The 13,754-nt window shown below is 38.2% G+C and overlaps 1 protein-coding gene across 1 annotated transcript in view; it reads right to left on the bottom strand.

The window, feature by feature from the left end:
* Nucleotides 1-13,754, bottom strand: part of MEOX2 (mesenchyme homeobox 2) — a 72,745-nt gene that overhangs the window by 13,633 nt on the left and 45,358 nt on the right. The window contains exon 2 of the mRNA XM_045003090.1: nucleotides 6,920-7,092. Coding sequence (XP_044859025.1) covers nucleotides 6,920-7,092 — 173 coding nt within the window. The remainder of the gene's footprint in view (nucleotides 1-6,919; nucleotides 7,093-13,754) is intronic.

The following is a 13,754-nucleotide window of genomic DNA, read 5'->3' as shown; positions in this document are numbered from 1 at the left end:
GTTTTAACATCAACTTTTGTTTAAAAAGTAAATAATTACTCAAGTCAAAATGATGTATTAAATTACCCATTAGATATATTTTAGGTTTCCAGGAGCATTTCTTTCTACAGAAAAAAAGAAACTATGGAATTACTGTAGCAATGCTCTTCTGTAATTATTTTACTTTAGACAAACATAACAGTATCACTAGATTTTATTTTATTTTAAGGGTATTATTTTAAATAAAATGAACAATCCAGAGGAATACAGGCCAACCCCGTTCCTAAACTTCAGAGCCCAGGCTCCAGAACCAAGTCATAATGTCTATACAGCTATTTGTAAGTGCCGTAGCATGAGCCCTGCAAGCCCAAGTCTGTCGACCTGGGCTCGGAGACTCACTGGCATGGGCTGCTGCTCACCACATAGACTTACCCATAGACTTAAATTTTATAGCATATGTGAACATTGCTGAATAAGTGGAAGTTTGGAATGAGCAGTTGACTTCCAGACAAGATTCGACAATACGGTATATCAGACTGATATTGATTAACTATGTTAAGGTGGTCCGTACTCCAGCAAATCAACCACTGACTTTGTTTGGAAAGGTTGTTTGGCCTGAGTAAGGACTGCAGGATTCATCACTCAGTCTTGAGATGCTGAAAAGAATTTTAACCAAGTATAAACAGCCATTTGTGACTACAGAGTGAGGTGACCTTTGTTTGGAGGACACCTCTGTAATGGGGATTTTCTATTATTGTTTATTATTTGTATTGCAGTAGCACCAAAAAAGCATGAATCAGGACGACAGCCCCACTATGCTAGATACTGTTCATATACTGCCCCCATTTATATAATAATGCATTGTTCACCCACCTTTCCTGTAGAATTAAACATTAAAAAGGCACCTCTTTTGACATTCCTATTTATCTACTCATGGAACTACTGGCACCACTTCATAAACTGACAGACTAGAGACTTTCATTATGTAGAACTCAGACAAGGGAGCATAAAACCTTTCTTTATTACAACAAACTATTTTCCTCATCACCTACCAAGAAACACTGATTCTGGGTATTTTGTAAGTGATTGATGGATTTTGGGCAGATATTGGGACTTAAGGTTAACTAGCAAAAAATAAGCCCTCCTCAGTGGAATTTAATCTGACTAGGTGGGATTTTCTGTTTACATTGGCAAATAGAAGCATTACATATTTGAACTGTTTATTCCGGTAACCTTAGCTAGCTTGAAGAATTGCAATGTTGCTCCTTTGATTAGCTCTGTGCAAAAAAGATCTTGTGAGGTGGAAAGATCTCCCACTCTTTCTACATTTGGCAGGATCAACCCTATAAAAATGTCCATTTTGCCACACCTCTTATACCCCACTGCAGCTGCTTCCTCTCCTCATCCCACAGTGAGATATTAAAAGTTTGGATGGCGCCTTCTCCAAGTTTATCTGGATGGACAAAAAAGCCAAGAATGCGCTTGTCAAGGTTACAAATATCTAGGGACCTAAGAGATTTTTATACTAACAGGCTCTTCAGAATACTTAGAGTCCTGCCAGCTGAAAATTATTAGCTGCTGGCTGAGTAGGGGTTGGGAGTGCACTCTATAGGCGATGGAGCAGGAATTGTAGGCACCTATATTGCTGGAATTTTTACAGTGTGATGATAGAGCCACCATATGTGTTTGAAATGCTCTTGAAGTGCACTCTTAATATCTGGGACTTTGAGATGTCTAAGTAATTTTCTTTGATACTCCTCTCTTGTAATCCTCAATGATTTTTTTTTTTGTTAGGGTGCCATATAAATCATGCTCACTCCTGTTCCATGTTGACATTCTGAATAACCTAGCCTAACATGCAAACAACAAAAATCAGGACTTGGCTCCTTCACACATTTTTTTTCTGAACATGTCCTTCCACCAGGAATTTATATTTGTGCTGACCTTAGAAGTTGTTTGGAAATTCAATTTGAGCCTCGCTTTGATGCTAGTAGGAAACTTGGCCACTTTTACGTGGGCTCTTAAATACGGTAAAACATATGTTTTTCTATTGTTTGTTTTAAGTGCCAGAAAGGTAATTATGAAGTGTTGGGTGGTGATGTCCTGTTTAAGCTGTAACGTATGGTAGAAATTATCATCATGGTCAAGAGGAAGATTGAGCTTTCCTAAGATAATGGGTCCCATAATTTATCTCACATCTGCCACATATTGGGAACTAACTGAAAGAGGTAACTTTAGGATGACTGACAATATCTTTCCGCTGTTTATTTTTGCCTCTCTGATGCAGTACAATAATTTGATGTTTGCTTTTTTACAGAATCTTAGTAAAAACAACATATGTAAAGTAATTAATTCCATCAGTGGTTAATTCTGTTCACAAACATAACTTCTTGGTGGAGATGTTTAATACAGCTAATACCCTCTGCTTTTTTTCTTTGCTGTATTATCCAACATTAACATTTGATTCTCTATTTGCAGAAAGAATGTCATTCCTCCAAGGTCTGAAGACCTTTCAGATATAGATGAGTCTACAGCTGGGGTTGGCATAGGATTATAACCCACATTTTATAACCCATATTATAACCTGGTCAGAGAGAGTGACTACCAGACATTGAACACCATTCTTGGTAAAAACAGCCTTTGGCAGAAGTTTTGGGAAATGATAGTTTATGCCACAAATGCCAATGCTCCAGCACGGTCACATCATTCTCAGAAGTACTGCTCTATGCCAAGATTACTTCTGGAAACCAGGCCAAATGAGCTGGGCTACATGAGAATGTCTAGCTTTTTATTTAGATTGGAGCCCTTTCTCTGAAGAGCTTATTTCCTAGTGTGTGTGTAAAGCACTCAGCACAATAGGCCCCGGATCTCAGTTGGGACTACTAGGTGCTACTGAGGTAATAATAACAACAATAATATGCTAGTGTGTGGATGCTAGTATGGTGTTAACATTCATTCAGTTAACAATGGAATGTATTTAAGAAACATTCTGATTCTGCATGGAAGAAGTGAATATTGATCTCACAGCAGTGTAATCCTGGAGTACGTTCACTGAAGTCGGTATGATGGGAAAATCAGGTCTGTTGACTCCCTGAATTCCACTCTTGGAGGCTTTCATACAATTTGGAAGTAGAAGGCCTGATTCTGGTCTTATTCACACCAGTTTTACACCAGGGTAATTCATCTGATTTCCATGAAGATGTTCCCAATGTACAACAGGGGCAGTGACAGCAAAATTTGCCCCAATATATGCAATTTTCAGAAAGCAAATGGATACTGGAGTGTGCTGCTAGGTTTTCATCCACTTGCCAATCATCTTTTTGTTGTGGACAACAGAGGACATCTTCAGTGCAGTATATGGCCCCCTCTTTCTTTCTGACTGAAATGCATAAAGCTATAAGTCACGGTGCTGCTGTGTATTTCCTTCATGCAGAATCTTTAAAAGCTTTCCCTTCCTGATTGAAACTATCCAGGCCTTTGTGCTAAAATGCTAGGGAAGCACCAGCATTCCCAGCAGCCCAGGTGTCACATGTGATTAACAAGAAGGGTTATGCTCAGATGTTATGTGGATGGGTTCATTATAATTACCTAGAGGTGATCACAAATATCAATACCTAGTACTGACATTACACATCTGCTACAAAGTATCCCCTCACATTCCCCTCCATGACTGTGTAGCAAAGGAAGTCTGAGGTTTTTCTTTGACCTAGCTGTCTCGAAAGACTGCTTTTTCTCCCAATGAACTTCCAAAGACATATGTTCAGATCTAGCTTTCCCTGTACAGTATGTTGAAATAAAAACTAAATTTCCTTTGGAACACAGAATCATCTCATCATATGGTTGTGTCACTCCAACCTATAATGCTGGGCTAATTCCACTGCTGTCGTAGGCACAACTTAATTGAAGTCAGTTGGTTTACCCTGCCAGTGGTAAACCAGTTAAAGGTCATCATGAATTATTATTATTCAATATTTTATTTGTTGTTACTTACAAGGAAAAATCCACTGTAACTGTCTACACTAAAAAGTTAGGTCGACCCAACTTATGTCACTCATGGGTGTGAAAAATCCAAGTCTGACCCTGAAAAGGAATAGGTTGAGGCTCCCAACCTCAGGACATTTACCCGCACCTGTGTGCAGCAGAGGGCAAGAGGGAGAGGAGTTGGCACAATATTTTATTCTGTAAACAAAATGGAACCTTGAGATTATTGAAGCAATCTGACTTGCTATTGTACAGGTGGTTAAATGTCTAGCCATGCTCTGCACATAGCATTTTAAACTGTATCAACCATTAAGAAAAAACATACATCTATTATTTTATTTATTTGTTTCCATTTTCCAGCTGATAATAGCAATTATGAACTCAGCTCAGGCTACTTCCTGGGGATTAGTTACTAGTTGAGATTTCTCCCATCTGATCATTAATCCTCAGGAAACACCCTGCATCTCCTTCATCCAGACCTCCAAACTATGGTGTGAATACAAAAAAAGGATTAAATACAAAGGGAAGTGTCATGGGGAAGTAATAAACATGTACTTGGTATTGTATTAGTCTAACAAAAATAAATACACTGGCATTTGTTTCATACTAGTCAATGGAATCCAGCTATGATTTTTAATTTTAAGACATTCAAGTAGAATTCAGATTTAGATTCCACTGATTCTTTCTGTGCAATCAACTCAGTATTCCTAGTCTCAATTAGTCCAGTCCCTGGCTGGATGAAAGGCAATTTCTTGTAAAGTATATTCTTTTAAATTCCTAAGAGATAAGGAATTAAGGAAAGCGGATAATGCTGGATCTTTGGATGATCACATTACATAACAAACACAAATTATGGATCTGTCAGAAGACAAGTAGGGAACACTTTGCTACAGTTCTTACTAAAGACTATAATTGAAATCAAGTCTATTGAGTTCAATGGGTGTTTTGCTTGAGAAAGGATGGTAAGATTGAGCCTTTAGAGATCAATATTCCTATTTATTTTTCCCCACCATAATAAATTTCCCTTTGCATTTGATACTAAAGGACACAAGTTATAAATCTAACAAACATATTTAAATAACAGAAAGTAACTCCACTGGAATGACAATGTTTTTTTTTAAGTGCATGCTATTATATTTAGCAAAATTAATGCTATCTGGCATTATTATCTTCATGTTATAAACAAATTACTGACTTCTAGCTGATGTGATGAAATACATATGCATAATAAAGACGGAAAGGTATGCATAATAAAGACGGAGAGGTTAACTTAGAATGCTATTTTATGTACATGTCTTTGAAGTGCCCAAAGAAAATCCTGTTTCACTTGCATGTATGCGCATGCATGTATAAAATGGGTCTAGTTTAAATGGAGAGGTACTATTTATAGAAAATGTAAATTAAGTTTTGAATAACTGACCAGTCTTTATTAGCCTCTCATGCTTAGAGTTTCATGAAGCATGGTCTTATTTCTGGGCAGACCACCAAAATTAGTTAGCATGAATGTTACATATTGTAAAATGTGTATATATATATAATTATATAACATCCCTGTACCCACTGTCTAATGCATTCCAGCTAGTGATCAGACATTTTGCATAGGATTGGGTCAGCCTGCTAATAGCTTTAAGTTCTTATACTGCACACATCAGCATGCTATCTGAGTACCTATTGATTTTAATTTCAGATATAATTTAAATTATTCCTCAGGAGAGGAAGATTACTACAAACTCGGGTATGTAATCAGGCCAGGATAAAAGGTTTTCAGCTAACAATATTATTGTATGGAAGATTAGATTTAGTTGTGTCAGAACTTCTGGATGTTTCTGAAAATGTACACATTTAAACATTAATATGTTGGGCCTGGATTCTGCAAAAACTTAAGTGCATGCTTAACTAAAACACATGACTAATTCCATTGAAGTCAATGTGGCTACAGACAAAAAAGTTAAGTAGGTGCTTAGGTATTTGCAGAATGAGGGCTTGGAGAGCAGGAAACTGAGAAGAGTGATGAGAAATTCCACTGTCTCCTCCTACTTCACAGAACAGGGTAAGATGACAGGGTGATAAAAGTTTGTACTCTGTCCATTCTGGTGCGCCCACGGGTGCTGTCACATTTGGAACTGCACTACTGGTAATGTGAGAATAGAAAATTTCCCCCCAGAAGTTTAGCATAGATACAGCCAGAATGTGGTGAATAGTTGGGTAAACTTCCAGTTGAGTTGATGGAGTTGAGCTTTTAAGCAAAAAGGGAATAAATGAAGCTTTGTGTTTCAGGAGTATCAAAGCACCTTTTCTGGGAGTTAAGATGCAATTCCCACTGATTCTGTTTCCTTCTCAAACCTCTCATCCCTGCCTCAGAGACTGACAATAAAGAGGTTTTGCTCTCTTTTAAACAACTTTTTAAAGGTTTTTTTTTAAATGTCATTTTTTCTTTTCATGAATAACTGTGTTAAAAGTGTATAGCTTGAAGAGAGCAGAGCTGTCATCAAAACATTGCCGGTGTGAAAAGTCACACACTGCTTACTATGCTTCAAATGGAAGCCTTAGTTATGGTTTGGCCATTCTGTGATGTCTTCCTTCCCACTCTAGTAGATTGTTCTGTGGTTTTTCACAATTCAGAGAGCAGATAGTTGGTAGACAGCTGTCACAATGCCTGTAAATATTTAGCCACAACCACAGAATAGAAGACTGGATGTATTTTAAGTAGAGATGCATTGGGCAACCTGAAAACCCATTTATTCCATTCTGGCAGATACACTACTTGACTCATTGATATTAAACGCCTGTTTCAATGGGCTAACTGAATTTATAAATATCTATTTCACAGCAACACTGTCATTCAGTATAATTTTACCCATTAGCATATCTATGGGCAAATCAGCTGGGGTGAGTGCCTGCTGCTGGTAGTTTTAAATATTAAACAAACACTTTAAAATCCATTACTTTCCATCAGTACCTGTCTTTCAGTGAGGTCCAGATTTACTGCTATCTCATATCTCCTCAGCCTGGTCAGGTAGTTATGATGGGCAAATTCTGCTTCTAGCTCTCTGATTTGCTCCTTGGTAAAGGCTGTCCTTTCCTTCCTAGGCTTACTGTTGACCTCTGATTTGTAATTTCCTTCCTGGGAATCTGAAACAAAGGAGAGATACAAGTGAAAGTTATGACAAGGGTGTGATTTATTAGGAACTAAACCCCACAGATTAAGGTTGTGCTCATCCCCTACATGAGTAACTCAAAAACTGCCCTGCCCTGGAATAGCAGAAGCATGCTGGCTTTGATACTAATGGACCCCCCACTGCCACAGAGCAGAGTAGCAGGTGTTTTCCCAAGAATCCTGAATGTAACTAAAGAACTAGCACTGAATAGGATGAATCTTCTGGCTAGTCACCTACTGGATGGCATGTCAAGGCTATTCTATTCTGCTATTCTATTATTTCACTAACATGTCAAATAAAGCTATCCCTATCAGAGGGGACATTTTCAATTTTATCCAATTACAGCTTGACAGAAATAAAATAAATAAGAGAAGAACATGTGAAATCCAGCCAACAGCATGATGATGAAATGGATGAGCACTGACTGCAGAATCATAGGGTGCTGCCCCCTAGCATGCCCAGAAGTAGACATTCCATGAACCCCTAAACTTTTAGATATGCAATAGAAAGTAGTGCTGCCACCATAGCCTATACCTTAAACTATTCTTGCTGCAGATGCAGGTAAATTATCATCTCTGCCATTATCACAACAGTGAAAATCCTCTCACAACCCTCATAGTTTCAGTTACTCTCACAGCAAAGTATCAGGGGTCTGATGCAAAGCTACTAAGTCAATGAGTCTTTCCATTGTCATCAATGGGCTTTGGACCAGGCCCTATTTGAATAAATACTATGATCTGATTGTCAACAGTCCTAAAGTTTTGTCCCATAAAATGTCTTTTGCTCTAGATTTTTTTCAAATCTGGGCATGTCACAATACCTGCAAGTTCAACTTTAGTAGGCATGCAGCATGAGAATCATTGGTCAACTCCTGGCCTCATGAACCATCTCAAAAATGTCACAGATACATTCACACTTCAGCTGCTGATTTAAATAGAAACCTGCATCAATTTCCAAATGGACAGACGCATAAGCAGTCTCTCTATGATGTTCTATGTCAGATGAGTCATCAGCATGCTTGAAATAGCCTACCAGACCACTGAACCCAATAACAAAACTACTAACAATTATGCAGGTTTATAAGAGTGGAATGAGGTGGGTTTGGGGTCATTATTACCCTGTTGCTTGAAAAAAAAAACAGTGGCTTTTATGCAAATTAATGAGAAATCTTAATGAATGATTCAATGCTACAGTCACAGGTTTATGCTGCCAAAGGTGATAGGTTCAAATCCCAATGGAGTAATTTAAAGAACAAAACAAAACCCCAAATCAGTGATACCATGGTGAAGGCCAGGATATAAGAATGTAAACTGAATAGGGGAAAATGTTTTTATTTGATGCAAAACATAAATTTCCAGTACATCATGATGGATGAGACTGTGTCCTGTCCCTGTGCAGTTGAGAAGGTGAGAGTAGAGTGGAGAGAGGTAAAAAACACCCTTCTCCCACAGCTTCATTGCAAGCAAAAGAGCTGGACAAAACTTAAGTCTCTGTTCTCAGAGCAGCACAGCTCCTTCCTGATTACCCAGGGTGCAAATTACCTCAAAGATGGCAGGAAGGAACCTGAGTCATGTTCCTCTCTTCCTTATGTACTAGCCCGCGGAGTGTGTTGCATCAGCCAATTGGGGGCACCACCAGGAAGCATAATTCTCCCCAAAATTTTCAGCATGCTGGCACACACACTGCATTTCCTTCCTGGAGTTGCTCCTCAACTGCTGCAGCTCTGCCACACCCTAATTCAGGTCCATGTGTAATTTACAAATCTCATTCCATATGTTTGAATCCTTATATGAGCATTCTCCATGTATCAGTTTAGATGGAAACCTAAACCATCTTTTGAGGATTATAAGTGATAGTTACACTTAGAATCATAGAAATGTAGGACTGGAAGGGACCTCAAGAGGTCATCTAGTCCAGTCCCTTGCACTCATGGCAGGACTAAGTATTATCAAGACGATCCCTGACGGGTGTTTGCCAGTCCTGCTCTTAAAAATCTCCAATATGGAGATTCCACAATCTCCCTGGGCAATTTATTCCAGTGCTTTACCACCCTGACAGTTAGGATTTTTTTCCTAATATCCAACCTAAACTGCTCTAGCTGCAATTTCAGCTCATTGTTTCTTGTCCTATCCTCAGAGGTTAAGGAGAACAATTTTTCTCCCTCCTCCTTGTAACAACCTTTTATGTACTTGAAAACTGTTATGTCCTTCTCAGTCTTCTCTTCTTCAGGCTAAACAAACCCATTTTTTTTTCAATCTTCCCTCATAGGTCACATTTTCTAGACCTTTAATCATTTTTGTTGCTCTTCTCTTGACTTTCTCCAATTTTCTGAAATGTGGCACCCAGAACTGGACACAATACTCCAGTTGAGGCCTAATCAGCGCAGAGTAGAGTGGAAGGATACTTCTCATATCTTGCTTACAACACTTCTGCTAATGCATCCCAGAATGATGTTCACTTTTTTTGGCAACAGAATTACACTGTTGACTCATATTTAGCTTGTGATTGATTATGCCCCCCAGATCACTTTCTGCAGTGCTCCTTCCTAGGTAGTCATTTCCCATTTTGTATGTATGCAGCTGATTGTTCCTTCCTAAGTGGAGTACTTTTCATTTGTCCTTATTGAATTTCATCCTATTTACTTCAGACCATTTCTCCAGTTTGTCCAGATCACTTTGAACTTTAATCCTACCCTCCAAAGCACTTGCAACCCCTCCCAGCTTGATATCATCCACAAACTTTATAAGTGTATTCTCTGTGCCACTATCTAAATCATTGATGAAGATATTGAACAGAACCAGACCCAGAACTGATCCCTGAGAGACCCCATTTGATATGCCCTTCCAGCTTGATTCTGAATCACTGATAACTACTCTCTGAGAACAGTTTTACAACCAGTTATGCACCCACCTTATAGTAGCTCCATCAAGGTTGTATTTCCCTAGTTTGTTTATGAGAAAGTCATGAGAGGCAGTATCAAAAGCCTTACTGAAGTTAAGATACGCAACATCTACCACTTCCCCTCTATCCAGAAGGCTTGTTACCCTGTCAAAGAAAGCTATTGGGTTGGTTTGACATGATTTGTTCTTGACAAATCCATGCTGACTGTTACTTATCACCTTATCATCATCTAGGTATTTGCAAATTGATTGCTTAATTATTTGCTCCATTATCTTTGCAGGTATGGAAGTTAAGGTGACTGGTCTGTAATTCACCAGGTTGTCCTTATTTCCCTTTTTATAGATTGGCACAGTATTTGCTCTTTTCCAGTCCTCTGGAATCTCTCGCATCTTCCATGACTTTTATAAGATAATCGCTAATAGCTCAGATGCTTTCTCAGTCAGTTCCTTGAGTATTCTAGGATGAATTTCATCAGGCCTTGCTGACTTGAAGACATCTTGCACAAGCATGAACTCTTTCCTTATATATCTCTGAATATACATTGACCCTACATGAACAGCAGCAATGTTGTTCATAAGGCTGATAACCACAATGGTAGTTTGATTGGGGAGTATTTCAGTACTGCTTCATGCTTTAGTATTAAACACTGAGGATTGGTCTACACTAGAAAATGTATACTGACACAACTATATCAGTGGTGGGGTGTCATGTTTTTACTGATGCAGTTATAAGGCACTTTTATATTCGTATAACTGTGGTGATACTAGGGCTTATACCAGTATAGCTTATTTCAGACCTAAACCAGAATAAGTTATACTGGTATATGCACTTTTACACTGGTATGACTATGTCCACCTTAGGTGGGTTTTGGCACTTTAACTCTACCAGTATAGTTTAAATGGCAAAATTTCCAATGTAGAGAAGCCCTAATTCAAGGCAGTTAATAGTGACCTCCTGCAGAAGGGGTAATGCTCAGGACATAAAGGCCATAAACAAGGTGTCTTTTCATCTTGATACATGCAGCATGTCTTCCAGTTATGGTAAAAGGAATATTATGAGTCTAGAGAAAGGAGGCAACTCTAAGAGCACCCCCTAGTGTGCACACATATTAATAAGTAGGAAGAATCGTTTTGATTAAAATCCTTTGAATAACATTGAGTTCCTGTGAAAAAATATCCCTACCCTTTTGCAGGGCATGAGCTCTAAGATTGACAGAATGAAGAATGTGTCCAAAGTCTCTAAGACTTTTTTTATCCGAGAAGAATGCTTCGTAGTACCACCTATAGTTAAGCAGAAAACAACTCTTGGTGCCGTGGCAATTGGGAAAGACACTGCAAGCATATGGATCATCACAGAGAACAGTAAATGAACTAAGAATGCAGTACAACCTTAATGATAAAAAATACATCTCAGTGAGACAAGTCATCCTTTGGATAATGGTATTTGTAGGTAAAGTCAAAGCAGTAGGTTTTAAACTTGTGAAAGTCAGGAATTCAGAATCTAAATCCCAAGCCCCTGGGATATTGGGGCACAAAGAGACAAATGTAACTGTAACACAAGCATGTAAGAAGTATTTGTCCTAATCATGCTTGCTAGCATGCAGCCTGAACGGGTGGATTTAAGACAGCCAGTAACATTAGCCTGTGTGAAACTAAAATTGCTGGGGCAACTTGTTATTTAGACGTTCCTACCATTACTGGATACTAGTAAATGTCACGCTGTACATTTTTGGCAGCAGTCATTCTGTCAGTAGTATGTTTTCATTGGCAGATTGGCACACTGGTAAAGTCTGCATTTTTGTGAGGGTTTTTTTTTTTTTTGGCATCTCACTGAGTGCTGATGTCATCAGGGTTCAGTGTTTGGCAAGGTATGCTTTAACTGGCCTCCACACTGGAAGCATCCAACATGGCGTGCAAATCAATGAATATGTTTCCATGGCTTGTCATGCGCCTCTTTCTTTGGCTAGGCACAGCACTCTAGAGTCTGGACTGCCTTGTTTGGTGATTCTTCATGCACACACTGATTGATAGAGCACAGCCAAGCCTGTTTACATATAATGACAGTTATAATTATCTACCAGTAGGGCAGCTTAAATTAAATTTGCTTGGCTGCAGAACCAGCAGCAAAAACATTGCATCTTAAGGGAGAATTCAAATCACTTTTGCCACAGTTACTACAGTTACTAAGGGCTTTGGCTGCTTGGGGTTTTCTATGGTGCTTTTCACAGTAATCTTTAGGTGCTACAATCATACATTCTAGAGGTGAGAGATTAATTAATTCTTTGTACTCATTGCTAGTAGCCATAAGAATGTTCAGTGAACACAAGGAAGGACCCCATCATGAACTTCTAGTTGCTAGTCTTTTCATTGTGCCAACATTTACCCTCTTCATGTCACTGGAAATGCTGAGAGAACTCAGACTAAATTATAATTTGTTATTAATAATCTGACTGAAGTATTTCATCTTTTGTATATTTCCTGATGAATCTGATTTCATAAACATAGGCATGAGAAAAATGTTAAATTGTGTTTAATTTATTTTAAACATTTATGTCTTCTGTAGCACCATGTGATGTTCAAAGAACCTTGAGAAAAAACACATGATAAATACAAATACAACTAAATGCTAAAATTGGAAAAGTACATAGAAACTTTAGACACCAAGCACGCTCCTCTTAGTAACTACGTTTACACAACAGAATGATTAAACTTCTAGGGACTGTGTTGAAACAAGGGTTTGGATATCTCTCAAGTTTCAAATCCAACATCAACTAACTGTATTGCTTGATTCTGAAATTTGGTTAGTTAAACGCCCACCAGGTGTATATCAGTGTGTTTGTTTACAAGTAGTTTAAGATAATTACACAGCATAATAATTATGCTGGCAAAGAGTCAGTCAATGGGGTTTTGCGTAGCATTTTAAAGCATCCAAAAAAATAAATACTCAACAATTCAGGCATTGAAAATGTGGTGGATTTAGGTGGTGTCATGTCAATTATAAACTCCTATACACATTTGATTTTCTCTCTGCTTCAGTGCTTTTTATTGTGGTTTATGCACAAATCTCTCTTTTTCTCCCTTTAATTTCAGGCTACTCAGAATAATGTTTTTTGGACTTGTTACTAATATAAACTTTGGTTGTTTTAATTTCCATAGTAGTAAATCTAGGGGTGTTTTTTTTTCTGGAATGCTTCTTTTTAACAGTCTCTAAAAAGGCAAGATTGGGAGATCCCATCTTTTTTGTTACCTTAAGGACCATGTTCATATCACCTGACTGGTTTGTCTTTGGTGGAAAATGGGTGGGAAACTTGGAAATGATTTTTGGCAGATTTCATGTCAGCTTCCATCTGTTTTGCAGCTGTTGCAATTGAGGCAAAAAAAAAAACACCCTCATTTTTCTTTTACTGGCTAGAGCCTATGCCAAATGGTAGGTATAGAGGCAGAGAACAAAGTCGAGTGGGAACCTAAATTCCCTCTAAAAACACAAAATATTTACATCTGGTTCATAACACGTTACGTAAAATACAGTAATCTATATTATGTGTCGACCCCACCCTCAAGCTCAGGCATACTTTCAGAAAATGTAGGCCAGTATTCAGATACTGGTTGGTTGACAGTCTTTCTTTTGTAAACTTTTGCTCTTTCGGACTATGCTAATACAAATACTGATACTATTGTGAAACATACAAATCACCCTCTAAGGATTGTTCCTGTCTGGTTTTTAGAACACCAGGTC

This window comes from Mauremys mutica, chromosome 2, assembly GCF_020497125.1.
Source record: "Mauremys mutica isolate MM-2020 ecotype Southern chromosome 2, ASM2049712v1, whole genome shotgun sequence".
NCBI lineage: Eukaryota > Metazoa > Chordata > Testudines > Geoemydidae > Mauremys > Mauremys mutica.
The sequence above is the reverse complement of the archived record's forward strand: the minus strand, read 5'-3'. Positions and strand labels throughout refer to the sequence as shown.